Below are 17,626 nucleotides of genomic sequence, written 5' to 3'. Positions count from 1 at the left end.
AAGGATATCTGCACCACGATCGGCACCATTCTTTCTTCCTCCTTTTCTACATGGCGGCAATCAAACTTGTAAACAAACATGCTCGGCACAAAGTTTGAACAGTGCACTGGTTTAAAGCTTCAATGCGGTTCTAGTAGTGGCAAAATAGCTTCGAGTGTTTACTTTTCACTTCAAGGTATTTGAAATGAGGTACTCTGTCAATTAAGGGGCTATTGGGATCTTCATTATTTTGAAAACATCCTTCGTTCCGTGCTCCCTTAGTGCACCAGCATTGTACAGGTACAGGACAACAAAACAGTTTTGTGAAGAACGCAGAACAGGACCTGAAGGAGCAAGACACAGGCCGCATGCTCGAGTGAGAGAAACAGGGATTCATCTACGGAAAATAGTAAGTTATATCTCGACGTATAACCACATTAGCCCGCATAATTCAACTTGGATGAGTAATGAAATGTTGGAGGAAGTGTCCAGAGTAGTGTTTCAACATCACGGTACCCCCGTGCGTGTCTTGACAACTATATGCTCGCTTTTGCCAAATGGGCGCCTAACTTGACGCATAATGATGAAGCATAATGCATCGGCTGGGCATTCTTTTGTTGGTGTCACCATTCCGCAAGTCGGCTTTATTCATGCAGTGTCGTGGTTGTTAGATTAAGTCTGTTTAGGTTCCGTTAGTGTTTAGCTTATTCTAGTCAGGGTAGTGTAAGGTAGCTTCGTTTGCAACGTGAGACAATTGATGTCCTGGGGCTAGAACACATATAGAACGGACAAATGCGTACGAAGCCTCGAGTGCTTAAGAAATTAATGATGAAAGATGGATAAGTCTCTGGAAAGGTTAGCCACCTGTAGGACTCGAACCCACGGTAACCCCGAAGATACGGGTTCGAGCCCTACAGCTGAATAACCTTTTCAGTGACTTCCATCTTTCGTCATTACTTTGCAAATTGGTACAGCTCTAGGTTAGGTTCTGTTTGTATAGGTAACTGAGTCTGTAGTTGGATAAATCCAAGTTACCTTCGTGCAGCTCGTCCTATGCCTTCCTATGCACCTTCTGGACGGTGCCGGCTTCAGGCGCTCTACCGCGTTCCTCATGTCACGGACAGTCCGACGGATTTCCCTGCATAAACAATTGGGTCCATCCGGCAGATGCTATAAGTCCCCGTCATTTATCGGGAACTTGAGTAAATTTTTCAAGTGCTTCACATTTGTGTTTATTATTACTTTTTTTTTTTTTGGCGACATACCTTTATGTGACAAATTTTTTATTTCCATTCGTAATAATTTGCTTAATAAAATTTGATTTAGGTGACAATCACATCAGCAGGCGGCAAAAAGCTAGTAACAAATTATTCCGTTGACCATGTGATTTCTAGGTGGCGTAGTTTTCTTAAATTATATATTATTATTATTATTAGTTATAATTCAATTAGACATTTTCTTGGACACCCTATATGTGGTCTTCATACTTAGATGGTACTTTGTCATATACTGGGAATATATGAATTAAGCGAGTGTTCATGCACGCACACATTAACAATTCTATTTACATAATAATTGTTATAAAATTGGCTGCCAGCTAAGCAGATGTTGTATACTGCACAAAACTGCTCATGGCTTCTTGAACCTGGAAAGTAGTTAAATACGTGTATCATGTTTCTTCGGAAGGAGAAAGAAGTCCACGCAATATTTCTTCAGGAACTTCTTTCCGGCACCTCTTCTGTCTGAACGTAGCTGACCCTCTGACAACGGTGAGTCGCCGTTTTCACGAATACACTGTTCAGGGATTTCATGTTCTGTGAGCGTACGAAAACCGTCGCTGTATTTGTTTCACTTCAGGACCCAATTTTCCCTTTCCAATTTACGTGGGATGAGGACAGCACTGCGCATTAAAGAAGAGGCAAGAGATTCTTGTGACTTCGAGTCATCACGTGCCAGGCCCTTTGGAATCACAACTCCAAGAAAATGCAGTTCTCTCTGGAGTTCCGCAATCAGCCCGTGAGAGTGCAATCGGAACCACCTGATGTTGCATGCCTGCCACAACAGGGCCAGGTACATCAACAGCACTGCAGCGAACATCCTTCAGGAGGTGATGCTTACGGTAAAATCCTCGTAAACTATGCACTCAAGTGGGGAATGTTTGATAGATAGTGTCTGACCTTTTTCGGGTTAAGTGCCCAAAGCAAATTTGGGTGGGAAAAAAAATGTCCATTATCATTGTTCCCACTGGTCCTTGAAACACTCGAATACCCTAGAATTTCAAAATGCAATTTTCAATGTTTTGGAAATCCCTGGGATTTTCCACAGTCCTTGAGAACCCTCCATTTTGCATCTTTTTCATATTCTCATGGGGCTGGTAGTGCGAATTCCACTTGTGCTGAGCTATCCGTGGTTTTGAACTATACCGTAATTTCACGATTTTTTTTCCCACGAGTGCTCTGTGGCTTATCCTCCAGTGCAGCTTATCTGATGACTTTTTTTTTCTGGTACCTTCCCCATGAGCCGGTCTTAACGAAAGGGCCAACAGTGTCTCTAAAACAGCACTGCCCTGTCGATGCACAAACAGTGCGTAACAGAGATGGGTCCACATTCGAGTAGATTGATCTTCCTGGTGCATTCCCCAAAGCAGCTTTAATGAAAGTGGTGACAGTGATTCACTTCTTCTGGAAAACAACTGACCCATCAAGCCATGAAAAATGCCAAACAATTGCACAATCCGATCTTCTTAGAACTCTAGAGCTGACCTCCTTTGTTGTACACCATGACGACCCCAGAGTGTGGACCACAGTTAGGGTTGCCACCTTTCGGGGTGAAAAATACCGGATGAGGGAGAGGAGGTGGAATAGAAGGAAGGAGGAAAGGCTCATGGGAAAGGGAAAGTGGGTGAGGAACGTTCTAGCTGGCTCGACACAACCACCAACAGCCTTGCACAACCACTGCTCTTGTCCCCACCGAACACAAGACTTAATGAATAACAATGATAATAATAACAATGAATAATAATAATAATGATGAATAACTAAGAAAACGACTGGTGACTGCGGAGTTAAGTCTGTGCTCCAGATTTATTCAAGCTGTAGTGAAATGTTGAAGGGAAAGCCCCGTAAAAGCCATTATGAACGGTCTTGAGCCACAAATACCGGCAAAACGCTGCCGGTACCACCTTCCTACGGGCAGCGCGCACAAATAACCGGCCTGGTGGCAACCCAAACCACAGGGTTTATGGCCTTCTCTAAGGCCTCCTTTGTTGCACAATTCAGTCGTCTCGTAGCGTCTGTGGCTTATCTGCGAGTGCAGCTTATCTGCCAGAAAATTTTCAAAACGTCCCTAAAGATGCGTCCTGCGGCTTATCTGCGGTGCAGCTTATACGCATGAAATTACGGTTGTTTCAAAACCACGGGGATTAGCACTCTTTGCAGTAGGAATCTAGCCTAACAATTCAAACCAAATTAATTCGCACAACGTTACCACTTAGAAGAAAAACAGACTGAAAATAGATCCGTCTGTCAGCAACGAGTGGGATCCCAGAAAGGATGCAAAGGGCGACATCCAATGAGACAGCAGGAGACGAGCACGCATCCCTGTCGTGACTATGCACGTTTGGAATGGGTCCGATCGTAGTGTTCTGAATGTGCACGGCATGATGCTGCATTTTTCAATACCGATTCACTCAATGGTAGTCCACTACAGTTCTCATAAATTTTCTACTGACAACAATTATCGTCCTGTCCTTCGGACAACGACGCCAGGCCACTTCGCAACGCACATTTTTTTTCACCAATCTGACACATGATTGGAATTTGGGGCAGGGAGAAATCTGGTTCAACAGGAACCAGCCATAAAGTGATTCTCACGAGGGGATAATTGGGGCTAATCGGGTTTAACTCTAAAAACTAGGACCCTGTTTATAGAATGCTCTTGGGGAACATGACACGGTAATAATCTATAGATGTACCGTAATTTCACTCGTATAAGCCGCACCGCAGATAAGCCGCAGGGCCCATTTTTAGGAACATTTTGAAAATTTTACCAGCAGATCAGCCGCGGGCAATAAGACTCAACTGATTTATGTGACAAAGGAGACCGTAGGGAAGGCGATAAACCCTGCGGCCCATATTCTGTGGTCGACATGGTGTACAACAAAAGAGTTCTAGTGTTCTAGCAAGATCGGATTGTTCCCTTGTTGCGTGTTCTTCATGGATCGACGGGTCAGTGGCCTTGCAGAAGACACGAATCACTGTTACCAGTTTCGTTGAAGCTGTTTGGGGGAAGGCACCAGGAAGGTCAGTCAACTCAAATGTGGACTCGCCCTTGTTTCACATTGTTCGTGCCCCGGCAGGGTGTAGCTGTTTCGGAGACACTGTCGGCCCTTTTGTTAAAACTGGCTCGGCCACCAACACATTCTCGTAGAGTCCGGCGCAGGGAATTACTATATCCTGTACTGTCAAACTTGGGCTGCAGGACAACAGTCATGCAGATGATCGTTCCATGCACTTGTCCAAAATCATTTGAAAGTGACTGTTCAATGCATATATTACGCGCATATACGAGCAAAAATGTGTGCGGTCACACAAACTCAATGTGGATCATCAAGAACCATTTGCGCCCAAATCAATCCAGCGAGGTATTCTGCTTTTCTCGTCTAAGGTTTTCACCGTTGGTTGCTAGGTATTCGTTGAGCTTCGTGAAACAAGGTGCTAGTCTTTTTTCTTTGTCGGTCCCGTGATTATGCATCTCAATGTTGAAATACCATTCATAAAGAATCTGTATTCTAATGTACTGTGTTCTAACGTAATAACACGTACAAATAAAACGAGAAAGCTGCGCAGATATGTCAGCATTGTGCCACGATTCTTTCCGTGTCTAAGAAAAATTCCGTAAGTGGGACCTTCACCGATCATACCCCCCCTCCCCCACTTGAAAGCTCGGCACCCCCCCAGCAGCGAACAAGATGAAGAACAATTGTTGTGCGGTGAAATGTGCGTTCACCTATGAAGTGCTCCGCCTGGAACGAAATTTTCGTTGTTTCCTTGGCAGCCTCGTGAAAAGGAGAGAAGACGGAAGCGCAGTTCAACGTACAGTAAAAACGTTGCAGTGAAACGTTTTCGCTTGCAGTGACGTTAACCACTGTCAGGAAGCTATGCAAACTTCATTCGTTGTTTCTTTTAGTAAAGATAGATCGCCGTGGATGCCCAACAAATAACACCGTTATATGTAATCACCATTTTGCTGATGATGCTAGGTCAAATGATCCGAGAAGTACTTCGTATGTTCCGTCTATAAAATGTCCCTCTATAGGGACGTTCGCCTCGAGTTTGGCAGCGCGACACTGGCGCCGCCTTTCTCCCCCGGTGGGACAGGGAGGAAAAGTTTTAGAGTAGACTCGTTAGGCGAAGAATGCGATTACGTACATGCTCTCTGCACGATCTTCCACCTGTTTCCGTGCAATACCTGAGAATGTATAGCCCGAGGAAGGGGAAAAATAAAAGGCTGGACCATGTTACTGTTATAAAACGCACTGACTGCACGAAGAAAACCGGGGCGTACCTGTATCATATCTGTTTTTCTTCTCTTTTTTTTTACGTTCAAACTCAAGCTGATAGCTGTGTGATTCTGCAAGCTTATAAACTTGAGCTGCTTGGCCTTTGTATCTTCTTCATGCCTCACACTCACGCATTTTTCATAATGAATTTCATCCACCAGCTCGCCTGCGTCTACGCCATGTATTGTGGATTATGCATTTATTTTTTTAAATTCTTAGTTCAATATTCTACGGATACAGGTGGAACAAATTACCATATAGCGAGTGCTTGCCAGGCGTAGAAGAAGTATGATATGTCGTGACCGCATGTGAATCCCAAAAAACTTACGCAGGGTCCACTGGGAGTCATTGCAATTGGTCCTTGTATTATGAAAGTTGAGTTGTAGTGGAGACGTATCTCTCATTAAGTTAGTTCTCATTCAGAGTCAGGTGTCACAAAGTCAGTAATCTCATCCGCTAAGGCATCTAAATCCCTGTTGTGATGATTGTTCTGATCTGACTTCCATATTCCTTTCTTCCAAAACAGTCAAGGATATGTGACAAGGGGTAGTTTGGGCTGAAGAAAGCAAAGAGGGAAAAGAAAGAATATAACGCTCATAAAAAGAGCCGACTTCTGGCTGCTGACAATCATTCGTAGCGCTCGCTCCATTCATTTCATAAATCGGTACTCCACCGGTTCTCACACCCTCTTTGTAAACTTGACTAAAACATTTGAAACCAGAGATATCCAACTCTATCCATTCAGGCTTTATTCTTCAGTCACGTTTCGCTCAGAGCTAGTAGACCTACGGCAACTGGGAGGCAAAATTTACTCGTATTTTGAGCCTGTCCGATAACATTCTGCCATGCGCCAAAAACTCACCGCTGTTTCCCTTCTTCCGACTTGACGGGGGAACAATTCTCGGTCCGTTTTGCCTTATTCAAAAGCGCAACACACCTTGGCCATTCTGACACAGCACGTACCATGTGCGTGATGAGAGAGAACGCTACTTTGGAAAACTTCGCACAATCGCCACAAGTGGCGCTGAGTGCCGTCATCAAGAGCGCCCTCTGGCCCATCCGAACAGCCCTATTGCGCTCCACTATGTCCATTTTTGCACGGGAGTATTGACACTCCAGCTGTACATGCAGATGTCATACATCATTGTCTTTCACGATGACACCATCGGGCATGCAGAACAGCCATGAGTGGCGCTCTAATATTACACACGTGCCACATCTCTGCGCTCTACAGTCGTAGTCGTTCTCAAACTGGACGATGGCACGCTGCTCCACGTACAGCCCATAGCTTACTGCTTTTGTGTTCTGAAGATTGATGTGCTTACGGTAGACGTGATGCAGCAGGCCGCATATAGGCAATACCACGGAGTGTGCTACGAGCCCCGGGAAAAGTGCCCACTCCTCCCACTAGGGGATTCGCTTGTGGTACCCTCTATAGGCGCTGTACGGGGCGTATGCCCCCTTCACCCTTCCGAAACCCAAATAATTTCCTCCAACAACCCTTTCCCACGCTTCCATTCGTGCACCATTGGCTGTGGTGTAGCCCTGACTTTTCGTTACTGGCGACAGCGCACACCTCGAGGTGCAATATATAGTTAAACTAGGTTCAGAAAAAGTACGGAGGTGGTCGTCATGTGACCTGAAGCCTTGCAATGTGGCTTACTTCTCTCCTTTTTTGTTTTATTTCAGGAGTGACAGCTGGGATGTGTGACGTTAAAGAGGAACCTCGAGAGGAATCTTCAAAGGAACATGCAATCGTGGAAGTCAAAACGGAGCCTTATAACGTTGCAGTCTTGACTGGACAGGACCAAATGGGACACAGCAGTGATTCAACATCAGAAGGTAAATACAAAATGGTCGAGGACATTTAGTCAACACCGAACTTAATAGCGTGACAAAAAGAGTGATACAACAGAAATGCACTTTAGTTTTCTGACAGACAGGTATCACCTTTCATGCACACGTTCTGTTCACTGGAAGATTCTGAAAGTTACAGAAAATAGACGTGGAGATTCTTTATCAAATTTCACTTCACCTTTGAATCTCAATATAAGGAAATAGATAATGACCAAGTTGCATTTTTTGTGCTCATGCGGCTCCACTGTGATACAGTAGAATCTCGATGATACGAATCTCACGGGGTCGCGGAAAAAATTCGTATCATCCGAAATTCATTTCAAACGAATTAAACCAAAATAAAAATTGAGGCAAGAAAATTGACAGTGACTGTTCATTTTCCGTTACTGTGAATGAAAGGGGTCGCTTGTAACGCTTTTGTGTCTCCGTTTTTGGCCAATGCTGCCTAAATACGCGAGATGATTCGAAAGATGCAGCAGCATGCCTCGCGCACTGTCGCGTCACGGGGGAACGACCTCTGTCGCATCCTCGGTTCATTCGTATAATCCGTAAAGGCAAGATAACGCGCTCGTATCATCCAAATTCTACTACATGGGAAGAATAGGCATTCCGGCCGGGACCGGAAAAGAATTCGTATCATCCCGAAATTCGTATCATCCGTGATCGTATCATCGAGGTTCTACTGTAGATGTCTTCCATGTGTTTCGCCTCTCTTTCCTAGTTACGCAGTTGTTAGGAATTCCTGTTAGTAATTAAGTATTATGTGTAAAAATCCGAGCTTCGAAAACTGCCATCGATTCTGAAGCCATTCCAGAGGTGTTCAGCTATGTTAGCTCTTCTGGATTTCTGATGCGTTTGAAAAATCCGCATTTAAAAAAGGGATTTCATTTGGCGTGCTGAAAATAAATCTGGAATTAAAGTGATTTGATTTACTCGAATAAATTTAAATCCGGACCTGATTCGGATTTGATTTAAATCTGTTTTGTCTCCTCAAATCCCCCACACTGTACTTAGCTGGTTGTCATGTGACTCGAAGCCTCGCAATATGTCTTACTTCTCCCCCTTTTTGTTTTACATTCAGGAGTGACAGCTGGGACATGTCCTATTAAGGAAGAACCTCGAGAGGAATCTTCAAATGAAGATCCAATCATAGAAGTGAAAACAGAGCCTTACAATGTTCCAGTCTTGGCGGAAGAGGAACAGATGTGCTGTGACCCAACATCAGAAGGTAAATACAAAATGGTCAGGGACATTTAGTCAACACCAAACTTAATAGCATGATATGGATAAAAAGTGACATGCAACGGATACGCTTTTCAGTTTTCTGTTCGTTACATGTCAGCTTTCCAGCATGTATGGAAGATACTCAAACCAGGCAAAATAGACCTGATGATCCTTTCCACATTACTGCAACTATTGCAGACTTTGACTGCATAAACAACTGCACATAACGATGTTTGTGAGCGAGAAGATAAGGAACAGTAGATGGGACCAGAGGAATCAAGTGCAAAATAATTCATGGTGCACAGTGTGTCTCCCTCCATGTGCTCCCACAATGTTTAGCCCTAACAAGTATGCTCTACATCTTCTAGTGCTACTGTATTGAAAACTACAGTGCTGGAAAAAACTTTAGTAAACAAGCTTCGGTGCATTCCTTCTCCAGGGTGATGCCCTAGCAGCGAATAGGACCATGCAGACTTGCAAACAGGTGACTGGGTTACCCAGGCACATGTCCGTAGTCCAATAGACCTTATGCATAATAGCGTGATCCATCGATATCAACAGGAGCAACCCGCCATTTTACGTACGGCTTCCTAGGGATGCTATACGGAGCCCCATTCCAAGTCAAAGCTAGCTTGTTTAGCGCCTCTGTCCTCATCGTGTGCATGGTTTCGTCTGTTTCATTTCGTGTTGTCCCATCGCACTTTTGTCGATGATAGCATGTCAGACACTCGGCTCATCCTTTCTCGTGATGACAACTGGACGAAGAACCTGTCTCCGATACCCTTAATAACCGAGGTCACAATGTGGGAGTACTATGCTGGAGGATGAAGTTCACTGCGGCAGCTGAAAAAATCATACAACGTCGCTGTTGAATCTTACGTCGATTGCGGCACTGTCATGACGAACACAGCGGATATCAGGTGAGGACGCTCGTAATGTACTTTCAAGCGCATAGTGGTACGGAGTGCATTTGCTTCCCAAACGTAAACCATAAACATTGCATAGTGCGAACGAATATTCTCGCTCGTTCGTCAACAGAGCTGAATGCGTGTAACTGATGAGTGCAGTACAGCTTCATGAAAATAAGCCTGAGCTCGGGGTACTGTATTATCCGGTAAACCAAAACGACGTACGCATTTGGTTAGATCTCTGCACCGCATTCGGGTGAGGTCGTGATACGTACTTAATCTGCTTGTCTCCGTTAGCGTAAGCTCAGACTTATTTTCATCCTGAACTGTAGGATTTTGTCCACTAGCTTTGTCGTACTTACTCAGGAGTACCTGGAACTTCCCAGCACTGACGCGTAATGCGGCTATAACATGAGTTCGGTACACTGGCTTACGGTGTTGGTACTTGCAGTGAATAAACGGAAACAAGAAATGTGATACTGATGCTTGTCTAAACTAGAAGTATTTACTTTACAGGTCCGACAAGGTACATGTGCGTGCCATGTGCTACAGAAGCCAAAGCAAAAATGGACGACCATATGTGACCCATCTGGTACTGCAGCCAAGCACTGGAACCGTGGTAGACAGCCGGTGCCAGTGCCCTGCAGGTGCTGCTGCGGCTTGCAGTCATGCCATGGCACTCCTTCGGGTAGTGTCCCTGCTAAAGATGAATGGTTTCGATGAATCTCCCCCTCAACTTGCATGTACAGAGCTTCCACAATGTTGGCGACAGCCGCTGCAATGAAAGCGAGAATTGTGCAGGAGGTTGACTGGCGGAAACCTTGAGAAGGTGGGAAGGACACACCGACATATTCTCGCCTATTTGACCCACGACGGGAAGAAGAGAGTGCAGATAGTGTGCAGAGTGCCTTTAGAAGACTTGCTGGACGGTTGGGGAGCCAAGGACAGTTCTTTGCTTTTGCCCTTCAAGAAGAATCAAAGCTGCCATTTACTGAGACAAAGTTTGGTTCACCCCCATACGATTCACCCCCGACATATTAGCAGTCAGGAAGGCCGGCACACCGCGAAGTTTGGCGATCTATGAACATTGTACTGGAAACTGCAACGGATGAACCAGCATTGCCCACCCGTACGAGCCTGTTTTGTGACAGCATCTGCCGCCACTTCTTGACAAGTACCAGGTACCAAGAGTACCAAGGTAGCGCGGCTGCTCGATCGTTTTTTCTGCGTGTATGAAACTAATGAGACCACATGTATATTTCATGCATAGACCCTGAAGTTTTCGGGTTTTATTTTTTCCAAATTCGGGGGGTAAAATTCAGGTCCATCACTTGATGTCGAAAATTCGTGCAAATTCGGGAGGAAAAATTACCATCAGACTGAATTTGGGATAAATCGGGCTCTATTGTCGAATAAATGATTCGTTGTACAGCCTATCCAGAGTATCAGACATTGAGATCAACCGTGTATTGTGAAAAATTAGTATGTCATTGCCGTGAGGTGCCTAGCTTAGCTTAGTTTTGCGGGTAGAAATCCATTTGTGGGTGGGTTTAACCCTAAACCGGCGAACCTCGATTCGGGGTGCAAATTCAAGAAAAAATCGGGTTTAACCCTAAAGCTTCAGGGTCTACTCATGCACACACGACAAGGTCATCTTTGCCTGACACTGTCAAACCTTTTATTTTTGCGTGTCCTTGATTTTCGCGATTTGAAAATTTTGCAAAATTAAAGGGTGTGCAAACATTTTCATTTGCATATGATACTACGTGAAAAACCCTTGACAAATTGCTATGCAGCATGATTTGTACTTGACCTTGATCTTTGCTTTGATCTTGATCTCTCTCTATTGTTTATCTCCGACTTTAAGGGCATTATTCTCACAAGTGAGGCGGCCATGGCTCTGGAGAGAAACACCCGGCTAGGTTTTATTGAGTGGACTGAAAAGGGTCTTAGTAATTTGATTGCCCAGAGTGATGTGTCAAAGGTACGAGCTATAGCATATGTCAGCAAACACGAAAATGTTGCTGCACAGGCCTACACTGATGCGATGACGCGCCTTGGTCATTCTGTCCCCGGCTGGGAGCCTCCCAGGACAGATTTATAGTATATGACCCCACAGAGTCTACACCAAACGGAGTGCTCGAGATAAGATGTCCCTATTCACTGAAAGACAGCGAGCCGCAGTTCGCCAAAGACAACGTACCGTACATGGCTATTGATGAGGAAGGACACCCAAAACTGCAGCAAGTGTTCAGAAACGGATGCATCTACATTGTTTTAATGTCAGTGTCATTGTCTACATAGTTCTACTTATACAGGGTGTTTCACCTAAAGTGGTATGAAATTAGTTTTAAAGAGTGCGATAAAAGAAAATTAGCAGCACTTTTATGCTACTTGAGTTACAGACTGGTCGTACATCAAAAGTACTACCTGCTTGCGTTGTGAAAATTTCTATGACCTTAAGTGAAACACGCTGTATATTGTCTGTCGGTCAGTCACGCACCACTAGTCCCTTATCTCAAGTGCAATGATTTTATCGGGAAATGTGCAATGACACATCGTAAGCTGCGATATGATAATGGTCAACTGTGATATTATACATGATGCAATATTTTTATGTTGTACTCTATACCGATCTTTTCCTATACATACACGATGTGCTGTTTATAACAGTGTCATCTGTTAACTTGCTCCCATGGTTTGACAGCAGTCTTTGCATTCCATCGACAGTGGCGCTCAGAATGTAGTAGGAAACAAGCTCAGTGACGCCCAGTGTGTTAAAATGTGTTTTGTAATGCGGTGAAAGTTTTGAAATGCAACTTCAATATACTGACGAGGCGAAAGAAAATAAAAACATTTCTGCAATGGATTTCTGATTCTCATACATTTGCACAGTGCACTAGTTCCTGTCTTCAACTAAGGGACGTTGAAAGTTGGTTAAGATGACGGCAACTGTCCACATTTGGTTTGATACTGGCCCAAGGCTCATGGGTACAGGTCTGTCAAGAATGTGAAATGTCTTCACGTGCTGGGTCCTGCGCTCAGTGATGGGCAGTACTTGAAGTACCAAGTACTCAAGTCCCAGAAGAAGAACAGTCTCTGTTCGAAATATCGGCGGCTTCTGTCCTGAGGCAACTTCCTTCCTACAAGTACTCAAGTGGTACTTTAAGTACATTTCTGGGTACTTGTACTTTACTTTAAGTACATTTCTGGGTACTTGTACTTTACTTTAAGTACATCTTAAATCGTGTACTTTGTACTGTACTTCAAGTACTTTTTTCCGAGTCCTTTCCCATCAAGTACTCAAGTACCCAAACTTGGACTCCAGGCAAAAAGTCACAAAAGAGTATCAAAAATACACCCTACTAAAAGGGCTAAAATGACAACAAGAAGATGAAAACACACAGGTAGGGCTATCTCTGAGTTTTCGTCTTCGTGCCGTCACTTCAGCGCTTTTAGTGGGATACGGTACATTTTACCAAAAAGGATTTTTGTGTTTTTAAATAGCACATTTGTTGAAGCACATCTATTGTTGAGAGGCTTGAAATGTGTAAAAAGTATCAACACTTCTGTTATTATGTAAAAAGAATGGCATACAAAGACACGCACACATTATGACATTGCACCCGGCCGCACAATGACTTGGTCCATTGCCATTTCAGTTCTCGCAATGCAGAGTTCTATGCTTTTTTATAATGTCTCCTTCTTTTGCAATTAATAAGCATTTTTATCACATTATATGTGTGATTGCATTACATGATGAACACTCTGCAAACACACCGGCTTTAATTTTTACGTTTTACGTTTTTTTTAATTGGTCACATGGATTACATTGCAACAGATCACAGTCGTATAAAAATGAAGGCTTATACTGTGCTTCGTCCTTTTTTACTTTCTTCATATTCTTTTTCTAAACAAAAAGCAGCAAGAAATTCCCAGAAATATGTAATTTCTGTTGCCTTGTACTTTTTTCTTCTTGAAATTTCCTAGTCTGCTATAGCAGAAGATTAGTACCAGAACACCACACTAGACAGGTGATCCTGGATCAGTCAGGGTGTAATACTATTTTGCATAATCACAGCACAGCTGCTGATTACCTTTCTACATGTAACTGCACATTATGACCTCTGATTAAGTTTATATTCACGGGTTAGCACTTAACCTAAGACTTTATGGCTCCAAAGCATAGAATACTCGCTAAGCTTCTGCAAAAAAAAAAAAAAAAAAAAAACAAGTCACAGATGCTAAACAGTGAAATGCAAAGTGATACAAACTAAATTGGCATCGTACTTGATCAGTACTTGAAGTACTTTGCCTGCTACTTTGTACTTTACTTGAAGTACACTTGGAATTGTGTACTTTGTACTGTACTTGAAGTACTAATGATGCCAGGTACTTGGTACTTTACTTTAAGTATAATTTTGAGGTACTTTGCCCATCACTGCCTGCGCTCAACATGAATTCGTAAGGAGGCAATCTGTTTTGTTTGTTGTACTTGTACTGCAGGGAACTCTTCGTTTCGGAGGAATGGTGGAATGTTCAGCCTCACGTTTTTTTGCTCCACAAGATCAGCAATGGTGAAACCCTTATCTGCCATGACAGAGTCTCCTTCTTCAAAGGACAGGCCAAGAAATCCGCTTCTTATGACGCGTTCTCTGTCAGACGTGCATCTAGTAAATAGTTGTGATACAAGGGTCACTAGCCCATTTAGAGCTATGCCAATGAGCCCCTTAAGGGTGTTCGCACTCTTGTAGGTTGAATATGTGCTAGATTGAAGGGCTAACGAGCTTGCAGCTTCACAGCGGATTTCTGTTGCGTCCAGAATAACTCTCGTATCTGGATACTGTTCCTCGAAGACTCCAGGCATAGTGCTATCAACCACAGTGCAAGGCTGCCACAGTGGCAGCTTCGCTAACTTCACATACATGAAGTTAAGCCAGGATATGCAAGTACAGGACACTGTCGACTGAGAGACACCAAAGCGGTCTGCAAGGTCTTGCTCGAACAACCTCAAGCGCAGCCTGACCACAACAAGGAATAACACACTTCTTGTTGAAAGCTTTCGCATCCTGCCACACGCTGCCTGAGGTGGAGTCCATCCTTGCTTCTTCTGCCTCGCAATATTACAGCCATTCTCCCCTGGGTCGAGGTAGTCATGAAGGGCATCAAATGTTTCTAGGTTCGGCAAGCCAATATAAAACTGCATCCTTTCATCAGATGTACATAGAGAATCTACATCCATGGCTCTGATGCAGCTGCTGTGTTCTTTTTCAACCTCCATAAGTTGACGCTCAACCTCCTGCTTCTCTTGAAGTACCTGCTTAACTTGTTTATTTACTTGGAGCAGTTGGCACTGCAAAGTTTGTATTTCGATGTCCTTCTCTGCCAGCTGCCTCGTTAGAGCGTCTAGATAGTCTTCGTTAGAGCAGTTTTCACTTTGGTGTTCCGGCGTCTTCATGGCCTCTGGTCTTCTGCGAGGTGGTGATATACGGCAGCACACGTGTGTAGAAGCATGTGGAGATATGGTGCACTGTTGCCGCTGACTTGTGCTGCAACTGCTTGTTGGGCAGGCACGGCTTGGGTGGTAACGCACGGCACGGCACTTTTTTTGAGGCGACAATATCCATTTGCAACGCTCGAAAGAAAGTCTGATGGCAAGAAGTGCTTGGAGCAGACGAATTGTTGATTTCTTAACTTGAAATGGCACATCAGCATAGCATAGTTTCACTGCCTTGAGCCGCACATTTCTACGGTTTTCGTCGTTTGGGCACCGATAGTACGAGACCTATTAAGCAACAGACGTACGATGTCATATTTACCGCAACACTCCCCTCGCGTTTGAAACCTACCTTCTTCCCTGTCGCATCTCGGTAATCTTGTTGACTGCAGCCAGCGACGCAACACTGCGAAGGCATTTCAGCAGGAGGGACTCCACGTACAAACAATCCGGTTCTCCAGACCGTACGTGTAATGGCGGATAGAAGGAGCTCCGCACCAGGTGGCGCTTTCATTTTGCATAGGGTCTATAAGCTACTGGCATGGAGGAAAGAATGTGACAGAGTGGGTTTCAAAGTCCAGCACTGTATGAGCGAATTATTGCGTGGTCAAGGTCTGTTTATGAAAAAAAAATCATAAAATTCTCACTTCATATTTCGTTTGTGTTTCTACCATACAAGTGGGATATCTGTCCTGCAGAGTTCTTCCAGAGCACAGACCTGCAGCATCACAAGAGGACCCGCACAGGCCAGAAGCCATACAAGTGTGATGTCCGCCCTGCAGGGTTCTGCCGGATCTCGGATCTACGGGGTCACAAGCGGAGACACACGGGCGAGAAGCCACACAAGTGTGATGTCTGTCCTGCAGAGTTCTGCTGGATCTCGGATCTACAGGATCACAAGCGGAGGCACACGGGTGAGAAGCCACACAAGTGTGATGTCTGTCCTGCAGAGTTCTGCCGGATCTCGCATCTACGGGATCACAAGCGGAGGCACACGGGCGAGAAGCCACACAAGTGTGATGTCTGCCCTGCAGAGTTCTGCCGGATCTCGGATCTACGGGAACACAAGCGGAGACACACGGGCGAGAAGCCACACAAGTGTGATGTCTGCCCTGCAGAGTTCTACCGGCTCTGGAATCTACGGGAACACAAGTGGACGCACACGGGCGAGAAGCCATACAAGTGCGACCTCTGTCCTGCAGAGTTCAGCTGGAGCCGGGGCCTACTGCATCACAAGCGGACACATATGAGTGAGAAGCCATACAAGTGTGATGTCTGCCCTGCGGAGTTCAGGGACAGTACGCGTCTAAAGGTTCATAAGCGGACACACACGGGTGAGAAGCCATACAAGTGCAATGTCTGTGCTGCAGCGTTCAGCAGTAATGACTGCCTACAGCAGCACAAGCAGACACACACGGGTGAGAAGCCATACAAGTGCGATGTCTGCCTTGCAGAGTTCAGCCAGGCCAGGTACCTTAAGCATCACAAGCGGACACATATGGGTGAGCAGCCATAGAAGCGCGACCTCATCCGGCAAAAATCAGCCACAGCGTCGAGTGACAAGCCATACAGGAGCATTCTATATGTTCCGCAAACTTCAGGCAGATCACAAACCTGCCCCTTTGCGAGGGGGCTTTTATGGGCGTGAAGCCATACAATTGCAATCTCTGTCCTGCAGAGCTCAGCCACTGTACACACACACACACACAAGCCATAGAACAAGCTGCTAACAGAACAGGAGCTAGTTCAGCCAGTACATGACTGTGTGGTTTCACAAGTAGCCACGAGGTGCCTGGGATAGCAACAGTACAAGTGTGGAGACCGTGTACACAAGAAAGAGGCCACCCAAGTGTACGATACGCGTGTGATACGCTTATCAGGAGTTCATGCACATGTCAGCAGATAAGCATGAACGGAAGAGGGGGCGTGGATCGCTTTCGGTAGGTTGGCTTTAAAGTGACTGAACGGGAATAAACAAGCTCTTATTCCGCCTGCTCGAAGTTGTCTGGGAGTGTGCTGTTTGCCGCGTCGGCCGCAGGCCTGACAAAACATGGTGTCAGAAGTGGTCGGGTCTTCTTCACTCGCTTGAACCTACGCTGTTCCTGCCGTCCGCGGAGATGGCCCATAACGACACCGGCGTACAAAAGACGGAAGGGGCTTCAACACTGCCGTCTTCCACAAGTTTCCGAATGGAACCACCCGAAGCTTTCAACTTCGCAGCACCTAACGAATGGACAGCCTGGAAACGGAGGTTTCAACGTTTCTACACCGTTTCCGGTCTCAATCAGCAACTGGGGCAACAGCAAGTAGATGCGCTCATCTACATCATGGGTCCGCAAGCAGAGGATGTTTTCCAGACATTTAGCCTTAACGACGAGCAAACACGGGATTTCAACTACGTCTTGCAAAAGTTCGAGGCCTATTTCCTTCCTCGCCGAAACATAATTTACGAACGTGCTGTATTCAACAGCAGGACACAAGGTGATTCGGAGTCAGTTGATGATTTTGTTACAGCTCTCTATAAGCTTGCAGAGACGTGCGAGTATGCGGTACTCAAAGATGACCTCCTGCGAGATCGCTTCGTTGTTGGATTACGTGACA

At 45.1% G+C, this 17,626-nt stretch overlaps 1 protein-coding gene across 2 annotated transcripts; it reads left to right on the top strand.

The window, feature by feature from the left end:
* The first annotated feature begins 60 nt into the window (after positions 1–60).
* LOC135375786 (zinc finger protein 664-like) lies at positions 61–16,986 on the top strand. Of its 2 annotated transcripts, XM_064608424.1 has the most exons (7): positions 61–189; positions 262–388; positions 1,666–1,748; positions 1,878–2,098; positions 7,229–7,381; positions 8,478–8,624; positions 15,724–16,986. In XM_064608424.1, exons 4-7 carry the CDS (start codon positions 1,963–1,965, stop codon positions 16,539–16,541), a joined length of 1,254 nt encoding a protein of 417 aa, XP_064464494.1. In that variant the 5' UTR covers positions 61–189; positions 262–388; positions 1,666–1,748; positions 1,878–1,962; the 3' UTR covers positions 16,542–16,986. The 2 variants fall into 2 exon arrangements, with proteins under 2 accessions (XP_064464494.1, XP_064464495.1); XM_064608425.1 differs by lacking the exons at positions 61–189; positions 262–388; positions 1,666–1,748 and having other exon boundaries at positions 1,842–2,098.
* Positions 16,987–17,626: the final 640 nt, after the last annotated feature.

This window comes from Ornithodoros turicata, unplaced genomic scaffold, assembly GCF_037126465.1.
Source record: "Ornithodoros turicata isolate Travis unplaced genomic scaffold, ASM3712646v1 ctg00000945.1, whole genome shotgun sequence".
NCBI lineage: Eukaryota > Metazoa > Arthropoda > Arachnida > Ixodida > Argasidae > Ornithodoros > Ornithodoros turicata.
Note: the sequence above shows the minus strand (reverse complement) of the source record. Positions and strands in the feature narration are given on the sequence as shown.